Source organism: Stenella coeruleoalba (assembly GCF_951394435.1).
Source record: "Stenella coeruleoalba genome assembly, chromosome: 12".
NCBI lineage: Eukaryota > Metazoa > Chordata > Mammalia > Artiodactyla > Delphinidae > Stenella > Stenella coeruleoalba.
Genome location: NC_137158.1, coordinates 14,548,451 through 14,574,665, shown reverse-complemented (window position 1 = coordinate 14,574,665; position 26,215 = coordinate 14,548,451). Strand labels below are relative to the sequence as shown.

General features: G+C 39.8%; 1 protein-coding gene across 2 annotated transcripts in view; it reads right to left on the bottom strand.

The window, feature by feature from the left end:
- MEI4 (meiotic double-stranded break formation protein 4) overlaps positions 1 to 26,215 on the bottom strand; it is a 215,181-nt gene that overhangs the window by 149,696 nt on the left and 39,270 nt on the right. For both annotated transcript variants that reach the window (XM_079939103.1, XM_079939102.1), the window contains exon 2: positions 24,743 to 25,278. In XM_079939103.1, coding sequence (XP_079795229.1) covers positions 24,743 to 25,278 — 536 coding nt within the window. The remainder of the gene's footprint in view (positions 1 to 24,742; positions 25,279 to 26,215) is intronic.

The following is a 26,215-nucleotide window of genomic DNA, read 5'->3' as shown; positions in this document are numbered from 1 at the left end:
ACAGAAGAGGGAAGGCAATGTCTGTCCAGCTCTATAAAAACAATCTTGAATTATCACACAACACAATATCAGTATAATTTTTACCATGATTTACCTTAAGAGTACATTCTGCATATAAATATTAATCTTCATATGTGATGATTATCTGAGCACATTTGGTGATTCTGGCATGATGGTCTTGGCATATACTTTTTTTGTGTGTGTGTGTGTGTGGTACAGGGGCCTCTCACTGCCGTGGCCTCTCCCGCTGTGGAGCACAGGCTCCGGACGCGCATGCCCAGCGGCCATGGCTCACGGGCCCAGCTGCTCCGCGGCATGTGGGATCCTCCCAGACCGGAGCTCAGAACCCACGTCCCCTGCATCGGCAGGTAGACTCCCAACCACTGCGCCACCAGGGAAGCCCTTGGCATATACTTTTAACAGAAGGAACATTAGCTACTCACTCATTAATTATTCAGTTCGATAAGACTATAATAGAATTAGAACTATTTAATTCAATTAGACTATAATATGCCAGGGACTGTGCTGAGCCCTCAACTTCGTTTCAAGCACAGAACTGAAAGGTCATGATATATAGAGAAGAGATGAACAGTAAGCCAAGATTACAAGTGAGCTAGAGAAGCAGATGAGCAGCTTTACGCCTGTAGAGCCTGAAAAGAGCAACCGTGAGAGGGTCACAGAAGCACCTTGCTTTGACCTGAAGGGGCTGAGGTTGAGCTTTAAGGAGTCTCCGTTCCTCGCAACCTCCTGAGAATGCTGTTACTTTCCAGGACACATCCCTATCAGGCGACTACTACCTAAAACTCTAATACCCAGATGTCCCCAAGTCACTTCAAGTAGCTTTCATGCCATTCCAAAACGGTCATAGGTGTTTCTTCACTAAGACATAATACTTTTTGTTTGAAAGTGTTAAGAATTCCTCCTATGAACACGAACAACTATAGCCAGCTCAACACCAATGTTCTGTTGTTTGTTTCTAAGTGTTTCTGAATAAAAGTGTAGAACTAAAGAATTAAAGTGTGGAAGTAAGGGGTGTGTGTGAAAATAGCATTTGACAGAGAGAACTGAGAGATAGAAGCCCAGGAAAGTGGCAAACTGTGACCAACAAAAAGACAGCTGTGGTAAACGTCATAACATCTCTCCTTACACACTAGTCACAGAGCAATCAACAGGTTCCAGTCAAAAGCCCGCCAAAAGTTAAATCCAAATATAACAACATATTTTAGAAGAATACATAATTTTAAATTATTATTTTGAATTATCTATAGTATGTTTCCCCAGCATTAACTCAAAAATTAAGGTGTCTGTGTACAAGTAATAAAGTGACCACCAGTACATTAAGATTTGAGAGCATCCTCAGTAAATGCATGGCAACAGCACTAAGTTTATCAAGTTACATACGAACAACATGAGCTTATGATGGACACCTTTCAGCTTCCCCGTCCGAAAGCTCTGAGTATCACGCAGCAAGACAACCAACCCCTTCTCTTTGAAAGATGCTCTCCTCTTCACTTCCATGACAACACTCGATAACTTTTCTGCTACTGCTCAGTGCTCTAATTCTTTATCTCCGTTTCAGGATCCTTCCTGGCTCCTAGCACACCAAACACCCAGGGCTCCTAGGGCTCTCCCTAGGCCCTGCTCAATTTCTGCTTATGAGCTGTCTCCCACAGCTTTAAATAACCTCTATACGCTGATGAAGACTCAATAATCTCCAGGCCGGTTCTCTCCTTTGGGACCCAGGCTGATAAAGCCCACTGCCTTGCTAAGCACATATCTTACAGTCATCATAAAACTCAGTACTTGGTCTGCCCATCCCCACTCCTACCCCCCTCCTCCTCCGGGCTGTCCTCCTTGAATCTGTAAATGGCACCTCTATTCACCTGGTTGTTAGCGACCAGAAAGCAAGGAATACTGCTGAATGACTACTTCTCCCTCATCCTCCACGCTGTCCATAGCCAAATCCAGTGGATTCTCCCTCTAACATACTTTCTTTTCAGTTTTTAATTTTTTTAAAGTGTTGCAAGCAGATACTGTCCAAGAGTTGTACAGCATTTATACCAAAGACAGTGGTACCCTACCCCTCTCCACCATCATTCTCATTTGAAACTATTCTAGTTGATTCTTTTGGTATTTACCCTCATGATTATAAATAACATACTTCCTTAAAAAACACTGATTTTCCACTACGGGAGGGACTATCTTTCTTTGCCCTGCACTCATCTCCATTCTCCTCCTCTCTCTCTCTCTCTCTCTCTCTCTCTCTCTCTCACACACACACACACACACACACACACACACACACATACACACATTCACACACACATCCACTTTTCATCCATGACTTTGGATAGATATCCACTCTGTGTTTTTATTATTGTAACTACATAAATGCTATGCACAGCCAAACCATGTAGATTACTATACATTTTTCCTTTTCTGCACATTCTTCCCTGTAATTAATAACTGTCTAGTTTTATTCATTGGTTAATTTTTTATGCACGTAATAAAAATTCACCCCCACACTCTTCTTCAATTGTCTTAATATGCTCTGAAGATGTTCCTACATACTCCACATTCTGTCAGTCTTGCTTTCTTAAAGGCTCGTGCCTGGAACCTCTGACCGACTCCACCAGGTTGCTCTCTAGGCCTTGTGCCACGTTGCCGTCCTGAAACCGCCTTCAGCATAACCTTCCACCATGCGTTGGTCTTCAGCTTCCTGTATTTCCTGCCTTCTACTCCTGTTTCACTAGCTCATTTTGTGACAGAACAGCATCAATAGTGTCCTGAGAGAAAATACATACATGGGAGGTATAATCTGAGACCTAATATGCCTGAAAATATCCCCATTTACTCTTAGACTTGATTGATAGTTTGATCAGGTACCAAATGCTGAGTTGGAAATCAATTTCCTGGAAAATATTCGGTAAGATTTCATTGTCTTCAATTCTTCCACTATTTTTGCTTTTGAAAAATCTGAAATATGTGTATTCCTGGTATTTGGCTCATAAAACTGTAAATGTGTTTCCTCTTCTCTCTGGAAGCAGCTTTTTTCTTTGAGATAGTATTTAGAAATTTCACAGTGACGGCCTTAGTTGAAGTCTATTTTCATCCAAGTACAGGGTACTTGGTGGTCTGACAACCTAAAAATACAGGTTTTTCACTGTTAGAAAATTTCTTAAATTGTATCTTCAATGATTTCCTCTTATTTTCTTATTCCCTCTTTCCGGAACTCTATAATTCAAATGTTCGATTCCAAAAATTGGCCCTCCAGCTTTCTTTCTATTGCTCCATTATTTTCTATTTTCTTTCTTTACTCTCTGGAAGATTTCCCTACCTAAACTTCCAAACCTTTAGTAATTTTAATTTTAAAAGTCTTATTTATTCCCTGAAAATTTTATTTTAAAGCACCATTTTCTTTTTCGTTACAAAACATGCTTTTACCTTTCTGAGACCATTAAATATATATATATAGCTATATAGATATATAATACATATATTTGTGTGTGTGTGTGTGTGTGTGTGTACACACACATATACATATATATTTTACTTTTAAATTTAACTTTTGCCTCTCTGCCTGCTCTCTGAATCCACCAAATTGTTTTCAGGAACTGACTTTCATATTAGACACTTTCCTCAGAAATCTGCTAATTCTGCTTCATAAGAGCCATGACTGAAAGCTGACTGCAAGCTCCCATTTGTGGGTGGGGCTAGTGTACTATAAGCTTTAGTACAGGATCCACTGCTGTTTCCCTTAGGGAAACTTTGATTTCAGTGCGTTCGTGCTTTTCCTCTTGGGATGTTCAATTTCCCCAGAAAAGATTTCTCATTTGCTGTCTGAGAGGTAAACGTCTTGTTGCCAGCGTTCTGGAGCCAAACGGGAGAAGAAAGTTGGGGAAGTATCAGCAACCGTACACGTAGGTTTATTTAATCCCCGTTTAAAAAGAGTACCTTTACCCTCAACTCTAATTTCCAGAATAAGATGCCTTATCATTGTTATTACTACTACTGTTTCCAGAGAATAAATCCCCAGGCTTTTGCCGGTTGTGGGAGTGGCACATCCCTGCCATGTGTGGTAGGGGAGGAGATCCAGGGCTCTAATGATTCCAAAGCACACTTCTGACCAAACCTCCTTATTCTACCTACCGCCACTGGTCTCCATTTCCTCTTCCAAAGGTAACTAGCAGAGCTACTTTCTGAGTCTTTGTCAAGTCTACTGTGTAAACTAGTTTGGATAATAGCTTTCTCAAATGCTCCTTTACAGTTCTGTTTTCTTGGATCCACTAAGGCATTTACCAATTGTCCAAGTCTTCTCCAGCTTCTAACAGTTTGTTGCTATTGTCTGGCTTCCCATTTCCCCCATATGCTTACACCTTTAAAAGGTCCTTTACTATTGTTTTAATCAGGGTAGAAGCCAAGTTAGATGTCTGTCCTCACTCTACCAACTTTAAGGAGAAATCTTCCAGTACATACTTTTGTCCCCAGTATCTATTTTAAATTTGTGTAACTCTTTTCATTTCTACCTCCACCAACCTAGTGTAAGCTGTCATCCACTCTCACCTGGACTGCAACAGGGTCTAAATGGTTTCTCTACCTCCACCTCTTGTCCCCCTTCTAATCAATGACCTCAGAGGTATTCAGAGTGAGGTTTTGAAACCTAAAGCAATGACTTCCATTGCACAGCAAATAAAATCCAAACTCCTTGCAGCAGCCTATCCAAAAGATGCTGCGGGCTGCAAGTTGCAGAAAACCCAACTCAAACCACTTTAAAGGCTAACGAAATGCACTGACTCCTGTGAGTGGAAATCCAGAGACTGAGGAGGCTGCTCTGGCTGCTGACCGGCTCTGGTAGGATTTCCTGTGGTTTTTCTGGACTGGACCCTCCTTTATGTAGCTACTCTGCCCTTCAGATGCCGCAGGATGATTGTGAGTCCCAGCTTTACATCTCCTCAAGACAGTAGCCAGAGGAAGAGATGGAGAATTGCTTCTAGGAATCTCTCAGAGAATGAGAAGAAACTTCCCCAGAAGCCCAGAGAAACACATGCATGACCTGTACAGAGGTAGGGATAGACATTTTAATAAAATCAAAGGGTAATAAGAGTGGAAACGAACAGTGGGTAGGTGCAGTAGGCTAGAGCATGGCCCTCAAAAGATATCTACATCAAGTCCCTGTAACCTGTGAATGCCACTATCTTATTTAGAAAAAGGGTCCTTGCGGAGGCGATTAAGTAAAGGATCTTGAAATGAAGAGAGAATCCTGGATTGTTCAGGAAGTCCCTAAATACCATCACCAGTATCCTCATAAGTAAGAGGCACAGGGAGCTTGGACACACAGTGAAGAAGGCAACGTGAAGATGAAAGACAGCAGGATGCAGCCACAACCCAGCAATGCCAGAAGCCACCAGGAGCTGTCAGAGGCAAGGAACAGACTCTCCCCGAGCATCTCTAGACAAAAACACCTTTATTTCAGATTTCCGGCCACCAGAACTGTGAGAGAATAAATTTCTGTTGTTAAGCCTTCGAGATTATGGCAATTTGTTTCAGCGGCCCCAGGAAATAAACACAGTAGGCATCCTACCAATCCATTAGAGTCCATACTTTCCCAAACTCATTACGCAGCTCTCCGCCCTTCCCTCTCTCAACTTGAGCACACGACACCTTCCAATCACTCACCCATCCTTTCTCAGGGGCACATGCTGCAACCACTGTCTCAAGAGTCCTTACTCGAAATTCCCTCTCATTTTATTTAAAAGCTACTTCTTCCATGAGGCCTTTCATGTCCCACCAATTTAAATTAGATCTTTTCTTTCATCCTCTCCCATTGCACCCTGCTCATTTCTTTTTTGCATACCTGTTACGTTAGTTTACAGTTTATGGCTATCTCATTAGCTCCCTAAGTCAGTGACTGTGTCTCATTAGTCAACCACAGTATGTCCAGTATCTCTGACAGAATCCAGCCCATTAGAGGGGTTCGTGTTTCACATTACAGACCTCACACTCAAAAAATACCATGGGAAAAACAAATAAATGAGTTAATGGTTAATTATATGCTCAAAGTAAAATGTTCTGCTTCAAAGTCATCGTTGCCTATAAATAAAGGAGAAGCAATTTAATGTTCTCAGAATTCTTTGATTTTTCCAGGTCTCACATTTGATAGCTATGATTTAAGCTTTTCCAACCCTTATGAGTACTGATAACTAAGTGGGGTGGGTACTTTAAGCAGATTCTGAACTCAGTGGGAAAAATAAACTATAAAAAAATGATAGCTTCAAATTCCTATTTATAAATTTATAAAGAGCAAAATTTAAATATTTCACAAAACTTATTAAAACAGGAAGGAAGATATTTTAATTTTTATGTAGACACAAGCAAAACCACATAGTTTATATACTCAATTAGAAATTAGTGCTACACGACTCAATATACAATCATAAAGTCTCCAACAGACTGTTATATATAGCCAATAAAGAAAAAAAGGAACAAGTGACCCTATATTAAATGCAGAGTAGTAGTTTTTTTTCCATTATTGCTTTCTATAAACATAAACCTTTGTACAGAATAAAATGCAGCAACTTACCCAAGCAAACTATACATATTCTTCTTATAAAATTGAGAGAAATATTGCTAAGGTCTTTGATTTCTAATGAATATTTTTTTATCCCATAAATTGAAGTCAGTTTACTTCTTTTGCATTTAGGACAAAAACGTATGGATATATTTTTTAAATTAATGATGGAAATAAGATATAGTAGAAAAGGGGAAAAATTTGTGGTCACATCTATAGGTTTGAGACACAGGTGTTCCATGACTGGCTAATTAAGTAACTTTACTGAGTCCTTTAACCTACCCATCCTCAATCTTTTCCGCTATAAACTGAAGATAGTAATAACAGCCATGACACAGAGTTGTTGACAGAAGAGATAATAAACTCCATGTGAAACGGCTTCACAAGCTATGAAGTATAATATGAAGATAGACTGCAGTTAATTATCTTAGGAAGAGATAAACTATACCTTGCAAGAAAACTGAACCAAGTTATGCTCTGTCTATTCCTGTTTTCTCTGAATGAGTGCTGCAAGTTAAACACTACTTAGAAAATCCAAGGAATGTCTGATTTATGCAGTGGTCAAATGAGTATTAAGATTTTAGTTTATGACACAACTTGTTTCAGTAAATGCTTATTAAATTAAACTACAACCGCAGGAATATTAGCCTAGAATTTTCTTTTTTAAATACAGCTCTGCAAAAAAAGATGCAAAGGGGCATGGAGGCTTAACTTTAGACACAACTTCTGTTTCCCCAGGAGTGTCCCAAAAAAAGCAGACTGTGAGTAGCCTTAAAAATCTGGCAGGCAGGGCTCCCCTGGTGGCGCAGTGGTTGAGAGTCCGCCTGCCGATGCAGGGGACACGGGTTCGTGCCCTGGTCCGGGAAGATCCCACATGCCGTGGAGCGGTTGGGCCTGTGAGCCATGGCCGCTGAGCCTGCGCGTCCGGAGCCTGTGCTCCGCAACGGGAGAGGCCACAACAGTGAGAGGCCCGCGTACCGCAAAAAAATATAATAAATAAATAAAAAGTTAATAAATAGGTTTTATTTGTTGATACGATTGTGGCATGATTGAGTTTTAGATAAAACTAGGAAACATGGGATTCCCTGGTGGCACAGTGGTTGAGAGTCTGCCTGCCGATGCAGGGGACATGGGTTCGTGCCCTGATCCGGGAAGATCCCACATGCTGTGGAGCGGCTGGGCCCATGAGCCATGGCCGCTGAGCCTGTGTGTCTGGAGCCTGTGCTCCGCAACGGGAGAGGCCACAGCAGTGACAGGCCCACGTACCGCAAAAAAAAACCAACCAAACAAACAAAAAAACCCCGAAAACTAGGAAACACAGATTGGTGAAAAAAAACATCCGATTTCATGAACCGTATCTTCAGATTTACCTAAAAACTGCCTGAAGGCCACATCATTGGTGATCTAAGCAAAAAGGACAGTCTGAGGGGAATCAACAGCTAGCAAATCTGAGAGCAGAAACATAACCTAGACAGGAAGGGATGGGTGCAAAGAGTAAGTGAAACCAAGACACTCAAATACTTAACTTACATTGGATTTTCTTGTTTTAAGATTTTTTTTTAAGTGGACAACTTTTTAAAAAAAATATCTTTCTCGGAATATAATTGCTTTACAATGGTGTGTTACTTTCTGCTGTATAACAAAGTGAATCAGATATAGGTATACATTTATCCCCATATCTCCTCCCTCTTATGTCTCCTTCCCAACCTCCCTATCGTACCCCTCTAGGTAGACACAAAGCACCAAGCTGACCTCCCTGTGCTGGGCGAGTGCTTCCACCAGCTGTCTATTTTACGTTTGGTAGTGTATATATGCCCATGCCACTCTCTCATTTTGTGCCAGCTTACCCTTCCCCTCCCCTTGTCCACAACTCCATTCTCTATGTCTGAGTCTTTATTCCTGTCCTGCACCTAGGTTCTTCAGAACCTTTTTTTTCTTTTGATTGCATATATATGTGTTAGCATATGGTATTTGTTTCTCTTTCTGACTTACTTCACTCTATATGACAGTCTCTAGGTAAACCCACCTCACTACAAATAACTCAATTTCTTTTCTTTTTAAGGCAGAGTAATATTCCATTGCATATATGCACTACATCTTCTTTATCCATTCATCTGTCAATGGACACTGAGATTGCTTCCATGTCCTGGCTATCGTAAATAGAGCTGCAATGAACATTGTGGTACATGACTGTTCTTGAATGACAGTTTTCTCAGGGTATATGTCCAGTAGTGGGATTGCTGGGTTGTATGGTAGTTCTAGTTTTACTTTTATAAGGACCTTCTATACTGTTCTCCATAATGGCTGTATCAATTTACATTCCCACCAACAGTGCAGGAGGGTCCCATTTTCTCCACACCCTCTCCAGCATTTATTGTTTTTAGATTTTTTAATGATGGCCATTCTGACGGTGTGAGGTGATACCTCATTGTAGTTTTGATTTGCATTTCTCTAATGATTAGTGATGATTAGCATCCTTTCATGTGTTTGTTGGCAACCTGTATATCTTCTTTGGAGAAACGTCTATTTATGTCTTCGCCAATTAGCGGATTGGGTTGTTTGTTTTTTGATATTGAGCTGCATGAGCTGCTTGTATATTGTGGAGATTAATCCTTTGTCCATTGATTCGTTTGCAAATATTTTCTCCCATTCTGATGGCTGTCTTTTTGTCTTGTTTATGTTTTCCTTTGCTGTGCAAAAGTTTTTAAGCTTCATTAGGTCCCATTTGTTTATTTTTATTTTTATTTCCATTTCTCTAGGAGGTGGGTCAAAAAGGATCTTGCTGTGATTTATGTCACAGAGTGTTCTATGTTTTCCTCTAAGAGTTTTATAGTGTCTGGCCTTACATTTAAGTCTTTAATCCATTATAAGTTTATTTTTGTGTATAGTGTTAGGGAGTGTTCTAATTTCATTCTTTGACATGTAGCTTTCCAGTTTTCCAAGCACCACTTACTGAAGTGCTGTCTTTTCTCCAATGTATATTCTTGCCTCCTTTATCAAAAATAAGGTGACCATATGTGTGTGGGTTTATCTCTGGGCTTTCTATCCTGTTCCATTGACCTGTATTTCTGTTTTAATGCCAGTACCATACTGCCTTGATTACTATAGCTTTGTAGTATACTCTGAAGCCAGGGAGCGTGTTTCCTCCAGCTCAGTTTTTCTTTCTCAAGATTGCGTGGGCTATTCAGGGTCTTTTGTGTTTCCATAAAAATTATGATATTTTTTGTTTTAGTTCTGTAAAAAATGCCATTGGTAGTTTGATAGGGATTGCACTGAACCTGTAGATTGCTTTGGGTACTATAGTCATTTTAACAATGTTGATTCTTCCAATCCAAGAACATGGTTTATCTCTCCATCTGCTGGTATCTTTAATTTCTTTCATCAGTGTTCAATAGTTTTCTGCATACAGATCTTTTGTCTCCTTAGGTGGGTTTATTCCTAGGTATTTTATACTTCTTGTTGAAATGGTAAATGGGATTGTTTCCTTAATTTCTCTTTCAGATTTTTCAGCATTAGCATATAGGAATGCAAGAGATTTCTGTGCATTAATTTTGTATCCTGCTGCTTTACCAAATTCATTGATTAGCTCTAGTAGTTTTCTGGTACCATCTTTAGGATTCTCTATGTATAGTACCATGTCATCTGCAAACAGTGACAGCTTTACTTCTTTTCTGATTTGGATTCTTTTATTTCTTTTTCTTCTCTGATTGCTGTGGATAAAACTTCTAAAACTATTTTGAATAATAGTGGTGAGAGTGGGCAACCATGTCTTGTTCCGATCTTAGTGGAAATGGTTTCATTTTTTCACCATTGAGAACAAGGTTGGCTGTGGGTTTCTCATATATGGAGTTTATTATTTTGAGGTAAGTTTGCTCTATGCCCACCTTCTAGAGGGTTTTTATCAAAAATGGGTGTTGAATTTTTACTAAAGCTTTTTCTGCATCTATTGAGATGATCATATGGTTTTTGCCCTCCAGTTTGTTATTATGGTGTATCACATTGATTGATTTGCATATGTAGAAGATTCCTTGCATTCCTTGGATAAACCCCACTTGATCCTGGTGTATGATCCCTCTGATGTGCTGTTGGATTCTGTTTGCTAGTATTTTGCTGAGGATTTTTACATCCATGTTCACCAGTGATATTAGCCTGTAGTTTTCTTTTTTTGTGACATCTTTGCCTCATTTTGGTATGGGGGTGATGGTGGCCTTGTAGAATGAGTTGGGGAGTGTTCCTACCTCTGCTACATTTTGGAAGAGGTTGAGAAGGAGAGGTGTTAGCTCTTCTCTAAATGTCTGATAGAATTCACCTGTGAAGCCGTCTGGTCCTGGGCTTTTTTTTGTTGGAAGATTTTTAATCATAGTTTCAATTTCAGCACTTGTGATTGATCTGTTTATATTTTCTATTTCCTCCAGGTTCTATCTTGGAAGGTTGTGCTTTTCTGAGAATTGGTCCATTTTTTCCAGGTCGTCATTTTATTGGCATATAGTTACTTGTAGTAATCTCTCACGATCCTTTGTATTTCTACAGTGTCAGTTGTTATCTCTCCTTTTTTCATTTCTAATTCTATTGATTTGAGTCTTCTCCCTTTTTTCCTGATGAATCTGGCAATGGTTTATCAATTTTGGTTATCTTCTCAAAGAAACAGCTTTTAGTTTATTGATCTTTGCTATCGTTTCCTTCATTTCTTTTTCATTTATTTCTGATCTGATCTTCATGATTTCTTTCCTTCTGCTAACTTTGGGGTTTTTTAGTTTGTTTTCTCTAATTGCGCTATGCATGAGGTTAAGTCGTTTATTTGAGATGTTTCTTGTTTCTTGAGGTAGGACTGTATTACTATAAACTTCCCTCTTAGAACTGCTTTTGCTGCTTCCCATAGGTTTTGTGTCATTGTGTTTTCATTGCCATTTATTCTAGGTATTGTTTGATTTCCTCTTTAATTTCTTCAGTGATATCTTGGTTATTTAGTATTGTACTGTTTAGCCTCCATGTGTTTGTATATTTTACAGACTTTTTCCTGTAATTGATATCTAGTCTCATAGCGTTGTGGTCAGAAAAGATACCTGATACAATTTCAAGTTTCTTAAATTTACCAAAGCTTGATTTGTGACCCAAGATATGATCTATCCTGGAGAATGTTCCATGAGCACTTGAGAAGAAAGTATATTTTGTTGTTTTTGGATGGAATGTCCTATAAATACAAATTAAGTATATCTTGTTTAATGTATCATTTAAAGCTTGTGTTTATTTATTTTCATTTTGGATGATCTGCCCATTGGTGAAAGTGGGGTGTTAAAGTCCCCTACTGTTATCGTGTTACTGTCGATTTCCCCTTTTATAGCTGTTAGTATTTGCCTTATGTATTCAGGTGATCCTATGTTGGGTGCATAAATATTTGCAATTGTTATATCTTCTTCTTGGATTGATCCCTTGATCATTAGGTAGTGTCCTTCTTTGTCTCTTGTAGCAGTCTTTATTTTAAAGTCTATTTTGTGTGATATGAGAATTGCTACTCCAGCTTTCTTTTGATTTCCATTGCATGGAATTTCTTTTTCCATCCGCTCACTATCAGTCTGTATCTGTCCCTAGGTGTGAAGTGGGTCTCTTGTAGACAGCATATATACAGGCCCTAATTTTGTATCCATTCAGCCAGTCTCTGTCTTTTGGTTGGAGCATATGATCCATTTATATTTAAGGTAATTATCGATATGTATGTTCCTATTAACATTTTCTTAATTGTTTTGGGTTTGTTATTGTAGCTCTTTTCCTTCTCTTGTGTTTCCTGCCTAGAGAAGTTCCTGTAGCATTTGCTGTAAAGCTGGTTTGGTGGTGATGAATTCTCTTAGCTTTTGCTTGTCTGTGAAGGTTTTAATTTCTCCATTGAATCTGAATGAGATCCTTGCTGGGTAGAGTATTCTTGGTTGCAGGTTTTTCTCCTTCATCACATTAAATATGTCCTGCCACTCCCTTCTGGCTTGCAGAGTTTCTGCTGAAAGATCAGCTCTTAACCTTATGGGGATTCCCCTGTATGTTGTTTGTTGCTTTCCCCTGGCTGCTTTTAACATTTTTTCTTTGTATTTAATTTTTGATATTTGGAGTAATATATGTCTTGGCATGTTTCTGCTTGGATTTATCCTGTATGGGTTTCTTGAGCTTCCTGGACTTTATTGACTATTCCCTTTCCCATATTAGGGAAGTTTTCACCTATAATCTCTTCAAATATTTTCTCAGTCCCTTTCTTTTTCTCTTCTTCTTCTGGGACCCCTATAATATGAATCATGGTGCATTTAATGTTGTCCCAGTGGTCTCTGAGACTATCCTCAATTCTTTTCATTCTTTTTTCTTTATTTTCCTCTGTGGTAGCTATTTCTGCTCTTTTATCTTCCAGGTCACTTATCCGTTCTTCTGCTTCAGTTATTTTGCTATTGATTCCTTCTAGAGAATTTTTAATGTCATTTATTATGTTGTTCATCATTGTTTGTTTGCTCTTGAGTTCTTCAATTTCCTAGTTAAATGTTTCTTGTATTTTCTCCATTCTAGTTTCAAGATTTTGGATCATCTTTACTATCATTACTGTGGATTCTTTTTCAGGTAGACTGCCTATTTCCTCTTCATTTGTTTGGTCTGGTAGGTTTTTACTTTGATCCTTGATCTTCTGTGTATTTCTCTGTCTTCTCATTTTGCTTAACTTACTGCATTTGGGGGTCTCCTTTTTGCCAGCTGCAGTTTCGTATTTCCCATTGTTTTTGGTGTCTTCTTCCAGTGCGTAAGGTTGGTCACTGGGTTGTGTAGGCTTCTTGGTGGAGGGGACTGGTGCCTGTGTTCTGGTGGGTGAGACTGGATCTTGCCTTTCTGGTGGGCTGGGCTGCATCCGGTGGCGTGTTTTGAGGTTTCTGTGAACTTATTATGATTCCAGGCAGCCTCTCAGCGAATGTGTGGGGTTGTTTTCCTGTCTTGCTAGTTGTTTGGCATGCGGTGTCCAGCACTGTAGCTTGCTGGTCGTTGAGTGGAGCTGGGTCTTAGCATTGAGATGGAGATCTCTGGGAGAGCTTTTGCTATTTGATATTATCTGGGGCCAGGAGGTCTCTGGTGGACCAATGTCCTGGACTCAGCTCTCCCACCTAAGAAGCTCAGGCCTGACACCCAGCTGGAGCACAAAGACCCTGTCACCCGCACAGGTCAGAAGAAAATGGAGGACAAAGAAAGAAAGAAAGAAAGAAAAATAAATAAATAAAATAAAATTATTAAAATAAAAACAATATAATATTAAAAATAAAATTTTAAAAGCAATAAATAAAAAAGAATGAAAGAATAGAGCAACAAAACCAATAAAGAAATCCACCAATGATAACAAGCACTAAAAACTATACTAAAAAAAGAAAAAAAAATGGACAGAAAGAACCTTAGGACAAATGGTAAAAGCAAAGCTATACCAGACAAAATCACACAATGAAGCATACACATACACACTCAGAATAAAAAGGAAAAATATATATCTATATATAAAGAAAAAAAGAGATCAACCAAATCAATAAACAAATCTACCAATGATAATAAGCTGTAAATACTAAACTAAGATAAACAAAACCAGAAACAAATTAGATGCAGAAAGCAAACCCCATGTCTACAGTTGCTCCCAAAGTCCACTGCCTCAATTCTGGGATGAATCGTTGTCTATTCAGGTATTCCACAGATGCAGGGTACATCAAGTTGATTGTGGAGCTTTAATCCGCTGCTCCTGAGGCTGCTGGGAGAGATTTCCCTTTCTCTTCTTTGTTCACACAGCTCCCAGGGTTCAGCTTTGGATTTGGCCCCGCCTCTGCGTGTAGGTCGCCTGAGGGCGTCTGTTCCTGCCCAGATTGGACGAAGTTAAAGTAGCAGCTGATTAAGGGGCCCCTGGCTCACTGAGGCCAGGGGAGGGAGGGGTACAGAATGCGGGGTGAGCCTGCGGCAGCAGAGGCTGATGTGATGTTGCAACAGCCTGAGGCGCGCCATGTGTTCTCCCAGTGAAGTTGTCCCTGTATCACAGGACTCTGGCAGTGGCGGGCTGCACAGCCTCCTGGGGTGGGGTGAGGTCTGGATAGTGACCTGTGGTTTCACACAGGATTCCTGGTGGCTGCAGCAGCAGCCTTAGCATTTCATGTTGGTCTCTGGTGTCCGTGCTGATAGCCATGGCTCATGCCTCTCTCTGGAGCTCGTTTAGGCAGTGCTCTGAATCCCCTCTCCTCACGCAGCCTGAAACAATGATCTCTTGCCTCTTAGGCAGCTCCAGACTTTTTCCCAGACTCCCTCCTGGCTCACTGTGGTGCACTAGCCCCTTCAGGCTGTGTTCACACAGCCAACCCCAGTCCTCTCCTTGGGGTCTGACCTCCAAAGCCTGAGCCTCAGCTCCCAGCCCCCACCTGCCCCAGCGGGTGAGCAGACACGCCTCTCAGGCTGGTGAGTACCAGTTGGCACCGATCCTCTGTGCAGGAATCTCTCCACTTTGCCCTCTGCACCCCTGTTGCTGTGTTCTCCTCTGTGGCTCCGAAGCTTCCTCCCCGCCCACCCCCCGTTTCCGCCAGTGAATGAGCTTCCTAGTGTGTGGAAACTTTTCCTCCTTCACAGCTCCCTCCCAGAGATGCAGGTCCCATCCCTATTCTTTTGTCTCTGTTTTTTCTTTTCTTCTTTTGCCCTACCCAGGTACGTGGGGATTTTCTTGCCTTTTGGGAAGTCTGAGGTCTTCTGCCAGTCTTCAGTAGGTGTTCTGTAAGAGTTGTTCCACATGTAGATGTATATCTGATGTATTTGTGGGGAGGAAGGTGATCTCCACATCTTACTCCTCCGCCACCTTGAAGTTTCCCGCTATGTGGACCATTTTTAAAGTTTTTATTGAATTTGTTACAACAGTGCTTCTGTTTTATGTTTCATATTTTTGGCTGCAAGGCATGTGGGATCTTAGCTCCCCAACCGGGGATTGAACCTGCACCCCTGCATTGGAAGGCAATGTCTTAACCACTAGACCACCAGCGAAGTCCCTAAAATTGATTTTCTATAATTAAAATAGGAAGAAAAATCCATGATACCTGCTAATAAGCTCATCGGTCAGCGGGAAGCTGTGGCCATTGGAAGGGTAAGTTTGTGACACCACAAAATGAGGCCCTGCTGCCTAGTACATGGAGGCGCTTCAGGAATGTCATTACAGTGTCAGTAAGACAGAGCTGCTCCTTGGGAAGGTTTTATACACAGAAAAATTTGACCAAAAGACAGAAGATGGTATTTAAGTATATAGGAGTATAACTTGTCATTTACTTTCATTCTCTTATTTTCAATTCACAAAATACTTCATTTTGCTCCTGGAATGAGCTCAGCATTATATCAGGAACAGTAGAGAAAATAGGATATGGCCCTTCCTCAGGAGAGCATATGATACCTGATATTATGCTAATAAGCACTTCATTTGCATCTACACATTGAAAATTCCCAACAGCCCTATGAGGTAATCACATTTACCGTCCCCATTTTATAGATGTGGAACTCTGATATCAGTTATCTAAGGCCAGCGCTAGTAAATAAAATTTGGGCGTGCTAACCTAAGCTGTTAATCTCTGTGATAAAAACATTTGACAGGTTTAATAAAACATTAAAAAAATTCAAGCCATACTAGATAAGCTGAAATAATACAGCATATGGCAAACTGAAAAGTGAATTATGTAGACAATAATCACTACAGAAGTTCAGAAGAGGAGCCCATTTCAGGATCAAATTGATAAGACAGAATTTATGAGTGAAGTAAGATTTGAGTCATGTTTTGACGTATTTATTTGGGTGGGGTGTGCAAGTCAATCTCAATGGTTTTCCCAGATGTTGTTTACTTTGGGGATCACAGCATCGTTTCGGAATCACATGAAAAGGATGAGCGCCCTCCTAGGAAAAAGAGCACATGCTCCAACACACAAAATTGTGCACATGATTTTAAATTGTACACCTTATACCTCAGGGCTGCAGAAGACACTTGAGTTATTTAACAAAACAACAGAAGAACTTTCACTACTTGGACCTTCTCATCTCGTTAGGCGCATGTCTTCCAAAGCTCCATTCCTTCCCAACCGAACCCCCCAGACTGCAGCAGTTCCAGGGCTCTCCAAGCTTCCCCCTGCCTCAGTGTCTCTTGTCAAGCAGCTGGTATACCTCCCCCAAGTTATCTTTCAGGGGGCCCTTCTAAATCTTGCCCATCTTTCCAGGTTAGTTCAAGGCACTGGAAAGCCTCAAGTATAAAAAACAGTGATCAACTGAGATGGGGAAATCAAGACCAGAAGAAAATAGAGGCAAAGCAGGGAACAAGGAAAATATAAAAGTTTTACACATTACTGTACATAAAACAAGAACTGGGAGCTATGAAAAGGAACAATCAAGAGAACAGGAACTCATACAAACGAAAAATATTTCAGCAGAAATAAAAATTCAATAGAATGGCTAAAAGAAAAAGTTGAAGAAATCTCCCAGGAAAAAGAAAAAGGAAAAGAATAAACAGTACAAGAAAAAAAGATAAGAAATCTAGAGGATCAGACCAAGAACTGTTCTAGACAAAGGATACAGAGAAAAGGCAGAAATATATGAGAAAAACTATTCAAAAATTTTTCAGAACTGAAAGATGGAATCCCAAATTCAAAGACCCACCAAGAACTCAAGAGAAAGACCCACACTGAGGTACACCATGTGTAATTACAAAACAACGGAAACAGGAGAGATCCTAAGTGCTTCTGCGGGTGTGTGAGGTTGAGGGATAGATCACGTTGAAGGAATTACAATCAGAATTACACTGGAAATCTCATTAGAAACACTGGAATCCAGAAGTTAGTAGAAAAATGTTATAAATTCTACGGAAAAAATGATTTCCAACCAGAAATCTATCCTAATCCACCAATAAAGTTTAAAGTTGGAATAAAATATTTTAAGCAAACAAATATTTTTCAAGTTTACATCCCAGGAATCCATTCTAAGTGAGCTTGTAAACAATGCACATCACCTAAATGAAGTTATAAACTAAGGAAAGGAATAGATGAGATCTAGGGACTCAGAGACACAGCACAAAAAAGCAGCAAAGGGAATTCCCAGGGTGGTGATTAAAAGAAGTCCATGGAATAAAGCTGATCAGAGACACAGGAAGCTCAGCCCAGATGAGAACAGGAAGATGAAGGGCTCCAGAAGGTGTATCTTAAAGTAAAAGATGGAACTGATAAGTGACTTAATTTGTTTGGCCGTACTGAGAGGATGTTTACAACCCTGTCAAAGTATATGAAAGAAGCTTCAATTATAGGTATGCAGAAAACTAAGCAAGTGGAAAAAAAAATCCTAAGGAAAAAAAAAAGCTGTAAAAAAAGGAAATGAAACCATTGTATATTAGATGTGTTGGTGTTAAAAATTACATCTTTATAATAATATAAATATGCAGTAACATATTTATAATAATACAAATACATCATGGCATATTTATAATAATACAAATACGTCATGGCATGTTTATAATACAAATATGTCATGACATATTTATAATAATATGAATATGTAATATTTACTTAACCAAAACTATGACAAAACTATGATTGAGGAGAATAGCCACATAAGACATAAATTTTTGTCTTCTATGATAAAACGTGAACAGATAAAAATGAAAATAACCTGAGAAATAGGAGCATAAGCCTTTTGTTTAAAAGCACAGGTGTAAGTGGGGGCAGAAGAGGAGTATAGACCTGGCTATGGTGGTCTCGGGTGGGACAGAGGGCTAGCTCTTTGTCATTATAATATGGAATAGTACGTATTTTAAAAATACATTCACAGGTTTCCACTTCTGGAAAGTGGACTTGTGTATCTCTCATCCTCTCACTAAGTACTAAAAACGCTAGGCATTATATTTAAAACACACCCAAGAAGACTGACAGGTGGACAGGCTATGAACCTTAGGACCAAAGGAAGGACTAGGTGGTGAGTTCTCCAGTTTTCTTTTTCTGTAATTACTTAGGTTTTTGTTTTGTTTTGTTTTTTTAAATTGAAGTATAGTTCATTTGCAATGTTGTGTAATTACTTAGGTTTTTGTTTTGTTTTTTTAAATTGAAGTATAGTTCATTTGCAATGTTTCTGTACACTTGAAAACACTTGTGTTTTCAAGTGTACAGAAAAGTGATTCAGTTATACATATATATACATGTACATATACATAGATATATCTTCTTTCTCAGATTCTTTTCCCTTGTAGGTTATTACAAAATACTGAGTATAGCTCCCTGTGCTGTACAGTAGTTCCTTGTCGGTTATTTTACATATAGTAATGTGTATATATCAATCCCAAACTCCTAATTTATCCCTCCCCACCTTTCCTCTTTGGTAACCATAAGCTTGCTTTCCATGTCTGTGGGTCTATTTCTGTTTTGTTAATAAGTTCATTTGCACCATTTTTTTTAGATTCCACATATAAGTGATATTATATTTGTCTTTCTCTGTCTGACTTACTTCACTTAGTATGACAATCTCTAGGTTCATCCATGTTGCTGCAAATGGCATTATTTCATTCTTTTTTATGGCTGAGTAATATTCCATTGTGTATATATACCATGTCTTCTTTATCCATGCATCTGCCAATGGTTATTTAGGTTGTTTTCATGTCTTGGCTATTGTAAACAGTGCTGCTGTGAATATTGGGGTGCACGTATCTTTTCAAGTTATGGTTTTCTCCAGATATATGCCCAGGAGTGGGATTGAGAGAGTGTGGAGAAAAGCGGGAATATAAATTGGTGCAGCCACTATGGAAAACAGTATGGAGGTTCCTCAAAAAACAAAAAATAAACCTGATTTCCTTTTTGTCTCGTTTATCCCACATTTGGAAATAAAAAAGCCAACAACCCAGAAATGCCAATGGGTACAGACAAAAACAACAACAACAACAGAAGTCTGCTCCCCTAGCCAAAGGACAGAAAAGGGGCATCCTAGCAAGATGGAGAGCTTTAAAAGATAACCTCCCTAAAGCTGCCAAACAACACAGGAAAAGACTGTGGCCCAGCCCCCTATGGGAGCAAAGGCCATGGGAGGAGCCTAGACCCCACCTGCACCAGCTACAGTGAGACCCCCAAACCCACCCCACCAAGCACCGCACGGAGCCCTGAGGACAGAGTGAGGACAGCCTGGCACTGGCCCAGAGACTGGATTCTGATGGAGGATAAATCCAAGTCAGGAGCCCCTGCACAGTGAGACGTGTGCTGCGGTGAATTCATGGGAAGGGTATTTAATCAGCCAAAGGAGAAAGGGAGACGGAGGCAGGGGACGAGGGAAGCTTCTCCAGGAAGCTGAGCCTCAAGCTCCGTCTGGAAAGCCGGGTGGAACTGGCTGGACAGCAGAAGGGCCTGGAAGGTCCTGCAGCACAGAGGGCAGGGACAGAATAGCAAGTCCTCGGACAACCACAAACACGTCTGCCTGACGGGGTGAAGAAGGTTTAGGATTGAATGGAGAGAGCTAAGGCCAAAGAGGCTGGATGAGGCCGTAGGAAAGGGCCTCACGGGCTGCGATGAGGAATGTGCCTCCTCGCGGATCCAGCGGGGCCACCGCCGGACTCCCAGCCGTGAGGTGGGGGATCAGACGGGGCCAGACGAGTCAGGACTCTGGCAGGAAGGGATGAGCATCAGGGAGCCGGCAGCAGGTGGGAAGAGGATTCTGTAGGCGATACCTGCAGACATCTGGGTCAGTCTTCCGGATTTGAGGATTGTGAGGAGAGAGAAGGGAGCGAGCAAGCACAGCCACATGCCGTCCTCATTCGAGGGGCTAGTGTGCACAGCACCGCTAACTAGTTTTCTGAGCCTCATCTTTCCTGTCTATCAAGTGGAAATAAGAATGGCAACCACACGTATCTCACAGAGTTACTGTATGAAAATGGGGAACACAGCTTATTACATCCCGTTGCTGCTGTCTCAAACTACCGCAAACTTAGTGGCTCAAAAGAACATACATTTATTCCGTTACAGTTCTGGGGGTCAGGAGTCTGAAGGGGTCTCACTGGGCCAAAGGGAAGGGGCTGGCAGGCCTGCGATCCTTGTGGAGCCCATTTCCCTGCCTTCTCCAGCCTGCACTTCTTGGCTCTCGGCCCCCTCCTCCATCTCTACAGCAAGCAGCATAGCATCTTCAAAATTCTCTCTGATTTGCACACTGACTCTCCTGCCACCCTCTTTCACTTACAAGCACCCTTGTGGGTACTGGGCCCAGGTGGGTAATCCAGGAAAACCTCATCCCAAGGTCAGCTGATAAGCAACCTGCAATCCCACCCACCTGCTGTCATGGAAGGTAACATATTCACAAGCTCCAGGGATTAGGATGTGATTATTCTGCTTACCATACATACAGAAGATTCTAATTTAATGTCTATTTGATAATCAGGATTTTTTTTCAATTTCACAACTAATATGTCTGGGAGTTGTTTTATGGTTTAAAAAAATAAGAAATCTGAAGAATATGTGTTCTAAGTAACTCACTATTATGTCTCTAAGATTTAGCAATGTATGCTAAATATCTAAAAAGCTCAATGATAACTATAGGTTTTGATATTTAACTTAATATAATCATTCCCATCTCTTTAAAACAAATGAAAATTTAAGACGAAGATACCACTGCAAAATCTAAATAGAACTATAAGCATTCTAGTATTAAACTTCCATGATAGTAGAAACAGGTGGCCATACAATGCTAGGATTAGCTCATGCTGTTTCTAATCACAGAAATAAACACATTTGGAAGTCTGGAAGTATAGGAAAGGTCAGTTTGTCAGTCAAACAAAGGGCATTAAATAACTCAAAGGGAAACCTTCCTGACCCCAAGCAAGTACCCAGAGGAATGAGGAAGGTGCCATACTGGAGCCTGTAAGTAGAAGACAGTTCAACCCAAGTCAAGTCACCATTGCATCCCAGGACCCCTAGAACAGGCCCATTGCAGACCCCTGGAAGCCATCTGGTTTCAAGATACATATCTTCCATGCCTGTCAAATGTCACACTACAGACTATACCTTCAAGTCCTACGCCTAATGGTTATCCTAAAAATATAATACAGACATGGAACTAAGATAACAATTCCTAAAAAATTTGTTATTAAATAAACATAATATAAAGTTTCTTAAAAAAAAGCACAAAAATAAATAGGATTTATCCAAATCTAAAAAAATCAGAAATCATATACTTTCCCCTAAACTTATTAATAATTTCAACCAAGCTAATATCAGAGAATTACTCAAAATAATTTCTAAGATATCTCATTTCAATCTCCTATTTCTTGAACATATGTATATATATATATACACACATATATATATATGTATATGCAGCTCTAATATAACTGATATTCATCATGATGACCTCAAGATTTTGAAAGATACCAAGTTCTTATTGGTATCATTAAAGAAAGACTAAGTTATGGTCAGAATAATTTTACTACTGAATGTGTTGAGAACATGTTGTTGACTATTTAGATTTTATTTAAAACCTGCCTGTACATGAATTATAGATACATGAAATCCCTCAGTCAGAATATTAAAGTATTCATACCACACCTTTTCCTATCACATTGCACAAACACAGTTTCACTTTAATGAAATCAATAGCAGGGCTCACATTTTTAACCAGTATAATTTAATTAAACACTTCCAATCTATGGAAACAAGGTTTTTTAAAAGAAGTACTTTTTCCCCCTAAACTAGGATATTTTGTTTTAATAAATCAAGAATAGTATCAATAAAAAATATAATAGTAGGAGCTATCCTATATTTCATGTCAGGATATATTCTTTTTTGAGATTTTGTTTATTACTCAAGGAAAGCTAAAAAAACACAGAAAAGCATTTATAAAGAGTAAATGTTAGTCAATTTTTCTACTAAAGAAGTTTTGTGAACATATCTGGAACAAGATGACAATGGTAATAATAATAATGATGGTAGTAATAATGACAAAAGTTTGAATGATTTAGTCTAAGATGCTTTTGCTGGGGAGAAGAAAAATCCCCAGAGATAAAGTCATTAAAACTTATTTATGAACCATCATCCTAACTGTGAATGCAGTGAGCAATTTTATGATCCTACCTTCTCTAAATGGCAACAATGACCTCTCCAAGAAAAGTAGAGGTAATTGCAAGCAGAGGACGGCTTAACCTTCCCAGACAGACACAGGACCAAGATAACAATTAGATACTGGCTAAACAACAAAGCCTCTCATTCACTCATTCTTCCACTGCTGACCAACTATGCAACAATGGCTTGTACCATGATACATGGTATGAAAATACACTTCAGACCCACCCGTACCATCACAAGTTTCTTCTATACATACAGTTCCCAACTCTACTCTTGTGTTGGCCAATCCTTCAGTGAGAGAAAGACTAGACTGAAAAAACATTTGCATCATCTGGTAACTGATAAGGAATATGAATGCTAGTATCTGGAAGGCTCCAAGTCACACAAAACCTGTTCAAAGTAGTTTTAAAAGAAGAGAGCAAACATATGCAAAAAAACAGATTTAGGAATATTAAGTATTCGAGGTATTTATTGATGGCTAAGAAGCTGATTATATATTGCAGATAGATACCATGGAAAATCTGGTATTTAATTCCTGATTGACCATATGAGGTAGAAAAAAATTTCAGTTTCCTAGACAGAAAATTCAGTATCTTTCAAAATACCAAAAGCTTAATTGTAAAGTTTTCTATAATACTGATCCAATCATACCTTAATAGAGAAGGAAAGAACAGATGGACGTGCAACAAATCAGCTTATTAGTTCAATTTTGTCTGAGTTTTGAAAATTCAGGTAAAGCCGATATTGTACAAAAACTCTGAGCATTAGATGACACTGGGAACAAACATGAGACAGAGAGGTATCAGAAAAAACAAGGTCCAACAACCTTGTGAACCTTTACCCAATGAAATGTAGTATATAAGTTAAATGGACCTTTTGGTCTCCTCTGATTTTTTAGTAGTCAATTAAAAAAGATTAAAGTATGAAGGCATTTACAACCATCCCAAAGGATAAGATAGTGAAGAAGATAGAAAGTAATACCAAAAAGAAACTCTCCATTATGTCTCAAGAGCCAAACAACAAAACAACTTCAGGTTACCTCAATGTCACCTATAAGAAAAGAATCCCTGAGTCAAACTTTTCTAAGCCATGTTAAGTAAATAAGAAAAACAAAAACCAAAACAATGCCATATAGTATCTGTTCCTCAGCCAATGTATTCTATTAACCCACATCTGCAGTGGGTCCATGGGGTATTATGCCACTTACAAGGGAAATTCTAACAGAAGAGAAAAACAGTCTTTGACCTTCAGGCATCTGCTAGTCAATGCCAGAGAAAGAACAAACTCAATACAGTACAGGTAATCTATCCTGAGGAATTTAACGGTCATAGACGTTACAGATTGGAAAACCATAAGTATAAGTGGTGTTCTGAAAAGCATTGAGACTTTTTGAGCAATAGGAAGTAAATGTAGGCAGGGGAAAACAAAAGAGAAGCATCCAGGGCTTCCTTGGTGGTGCAGTGGTTGAGAATCCGCCTGCCAATGCAGGGGACACGGATTCGATCCCTGCTCCGGGAAGATCCCACATGCTGCGGAGAAACTAAGCCCATATGCCACAACTACTGAGCCTGCGCTCTAGAGCCCGTGAGCCACAACTACTGAGCCCGTTTGCCACAACTACCGAAGCCCGCATGCCTAGAGGCCCTGCTCCACAACGAGAGAAGCCATGGCAATGAGAAGCCCACACACTGCAACGAAGAATAGCCCCCGCTCGCCGCAACTAGAGAAAGCCTGTGTGCAGCAACAAAGACCCAACACAGCCAAAAATAAATAAATAAATAATTTTTAAAAAAAAAAAGAGAAGTATCCAAAGATACCAATTAAAAAAACAGGGAAGGTAACTCAAAGTGGAGAAGCATAAACTTTAAAGCATAGGCATCTATGGAGAGAACAAAGCTGTGGCATCAGAGGCCATAGCTGGGTCGTGAGGACCCAAGCAGATGTTGCTGGGTCAGAACTCCAGATGGCTGCAAAACAAGGTCCAGATGGAGACTGAGCCATGAGGCCAAGGGACCACAACAGGCACTGCCCAGTGGGCGTGCTCACCCAAACTACTGACATGATATTTCGTACAAAGAAAAGATGTATTACTTACCCGATTGATATGGCTGTTGCTTAAAATAACCTGGAGCAGGGTCTTCTCAAATTCTTCCAACTTCTTGGAACACTTTTTAAGAATATGATTAGATAAGTTACAATCACCGATCAGTCTAGCTAAAGTATCCACAGCTTCGATCCAGAAGCTTGAACAAGGAAGTTTGGGTTCTCGGTAAAAAGTGATCAAGCCATCCAGCAACTGAAAAACAGAATCGGATACTGTGGAAGAGGCGTTTTCAAAGTGGCTTAAGTCTGTTTTCAGACTTTCTGACTCAGTCAAGGTCTTCAGTCCAAGCAGACGTTGCAAGAACTGCATGTGAGAAGACAGAGGCTTTTCCAGAGGAGCACAAGGTCTGTTCACAATGGACAGTGGTGGGAAGGGGGTGGAGATGCAGCTCTCCCCAGAATGCTCGGTCATCTCTGAAGGTTCAGTTCTCTGATCATTTGATAAAACGCACCCAGAATCTTCCAGCAGAGTCGAAGTGTTTTCAGAACTTCTAGGTTCCTGAGCCTGCAACTGGGAAGATGGACCTCCTGAAATAGAAAGGAACAGAAGTGTTATCTTTCTGTATCTTTTTTTTTTTTTTTTTTTTTTTTGCTGCACCGCACAGCTTGTGGGATCTTAGTTCCCTGACCAGGGATCGAACCTGCATCCCCTGCTTTGGAAGCACAGTCTTAACCATTGGGCCACCAGGGAAGTCCCTAACATTTCTTCATATAAAAACTAAACATTGAGTTTTCTAACTTAAAATACTAAATGAAGCATGAACTATGTATTAAACATTTGAAAAGCAGTAGTATAAAACTTGATAGAGGAGAAACTGTGAATGAAATTGCTTAGACTGACTGCAGACAAGGTCTTTATCTGGTAGAAAGCACAGATGATTCACCCATGTTTTGTCAAGTCACTATCTCCCAGTCAAGGCCATGCTTGAAAGGTACAGAGGAGAGACCACGAAACCTGAAGGAGGTCACTGTCTGGTATAGATTCCAACAGGTATCTGCAAAACAACAGGTGTATGTAAGATAGAGATATGCTCAGGGCACTATGAAAATAGGAGGAACACTGAACAGCCCACCCCAGTTAGACCAGTGCCTCCTGGAAGAAGTGATGGTAGAACTAATTTATAACACATAAGCAAGAATTCCAAGTTAAAAAGTTGGGGGAATGGAAGAAGAGAAGAGAGTTCCATCTACCAAAGGGTATGCACAAAAGCACAACTTAAGAAGGAAAAGAAAAGCACTGTATATATAAGGACCCACCAGTAGTTTCATGTTCCTTTTACAGAAAATATAAGGCAAGATATTAAGTTGGAGAAATATGTAGAGGCCGGTCACAAAAGATCTTAAAAGAGATATTAAGGACCTCAGAATTTATATGTAGAGTGTAGAGTGAGTGTAAGTTGGAAAAATTATCTATATACCCACACATATACCTTATAAAAATAAATATATAAACAATGTATATATG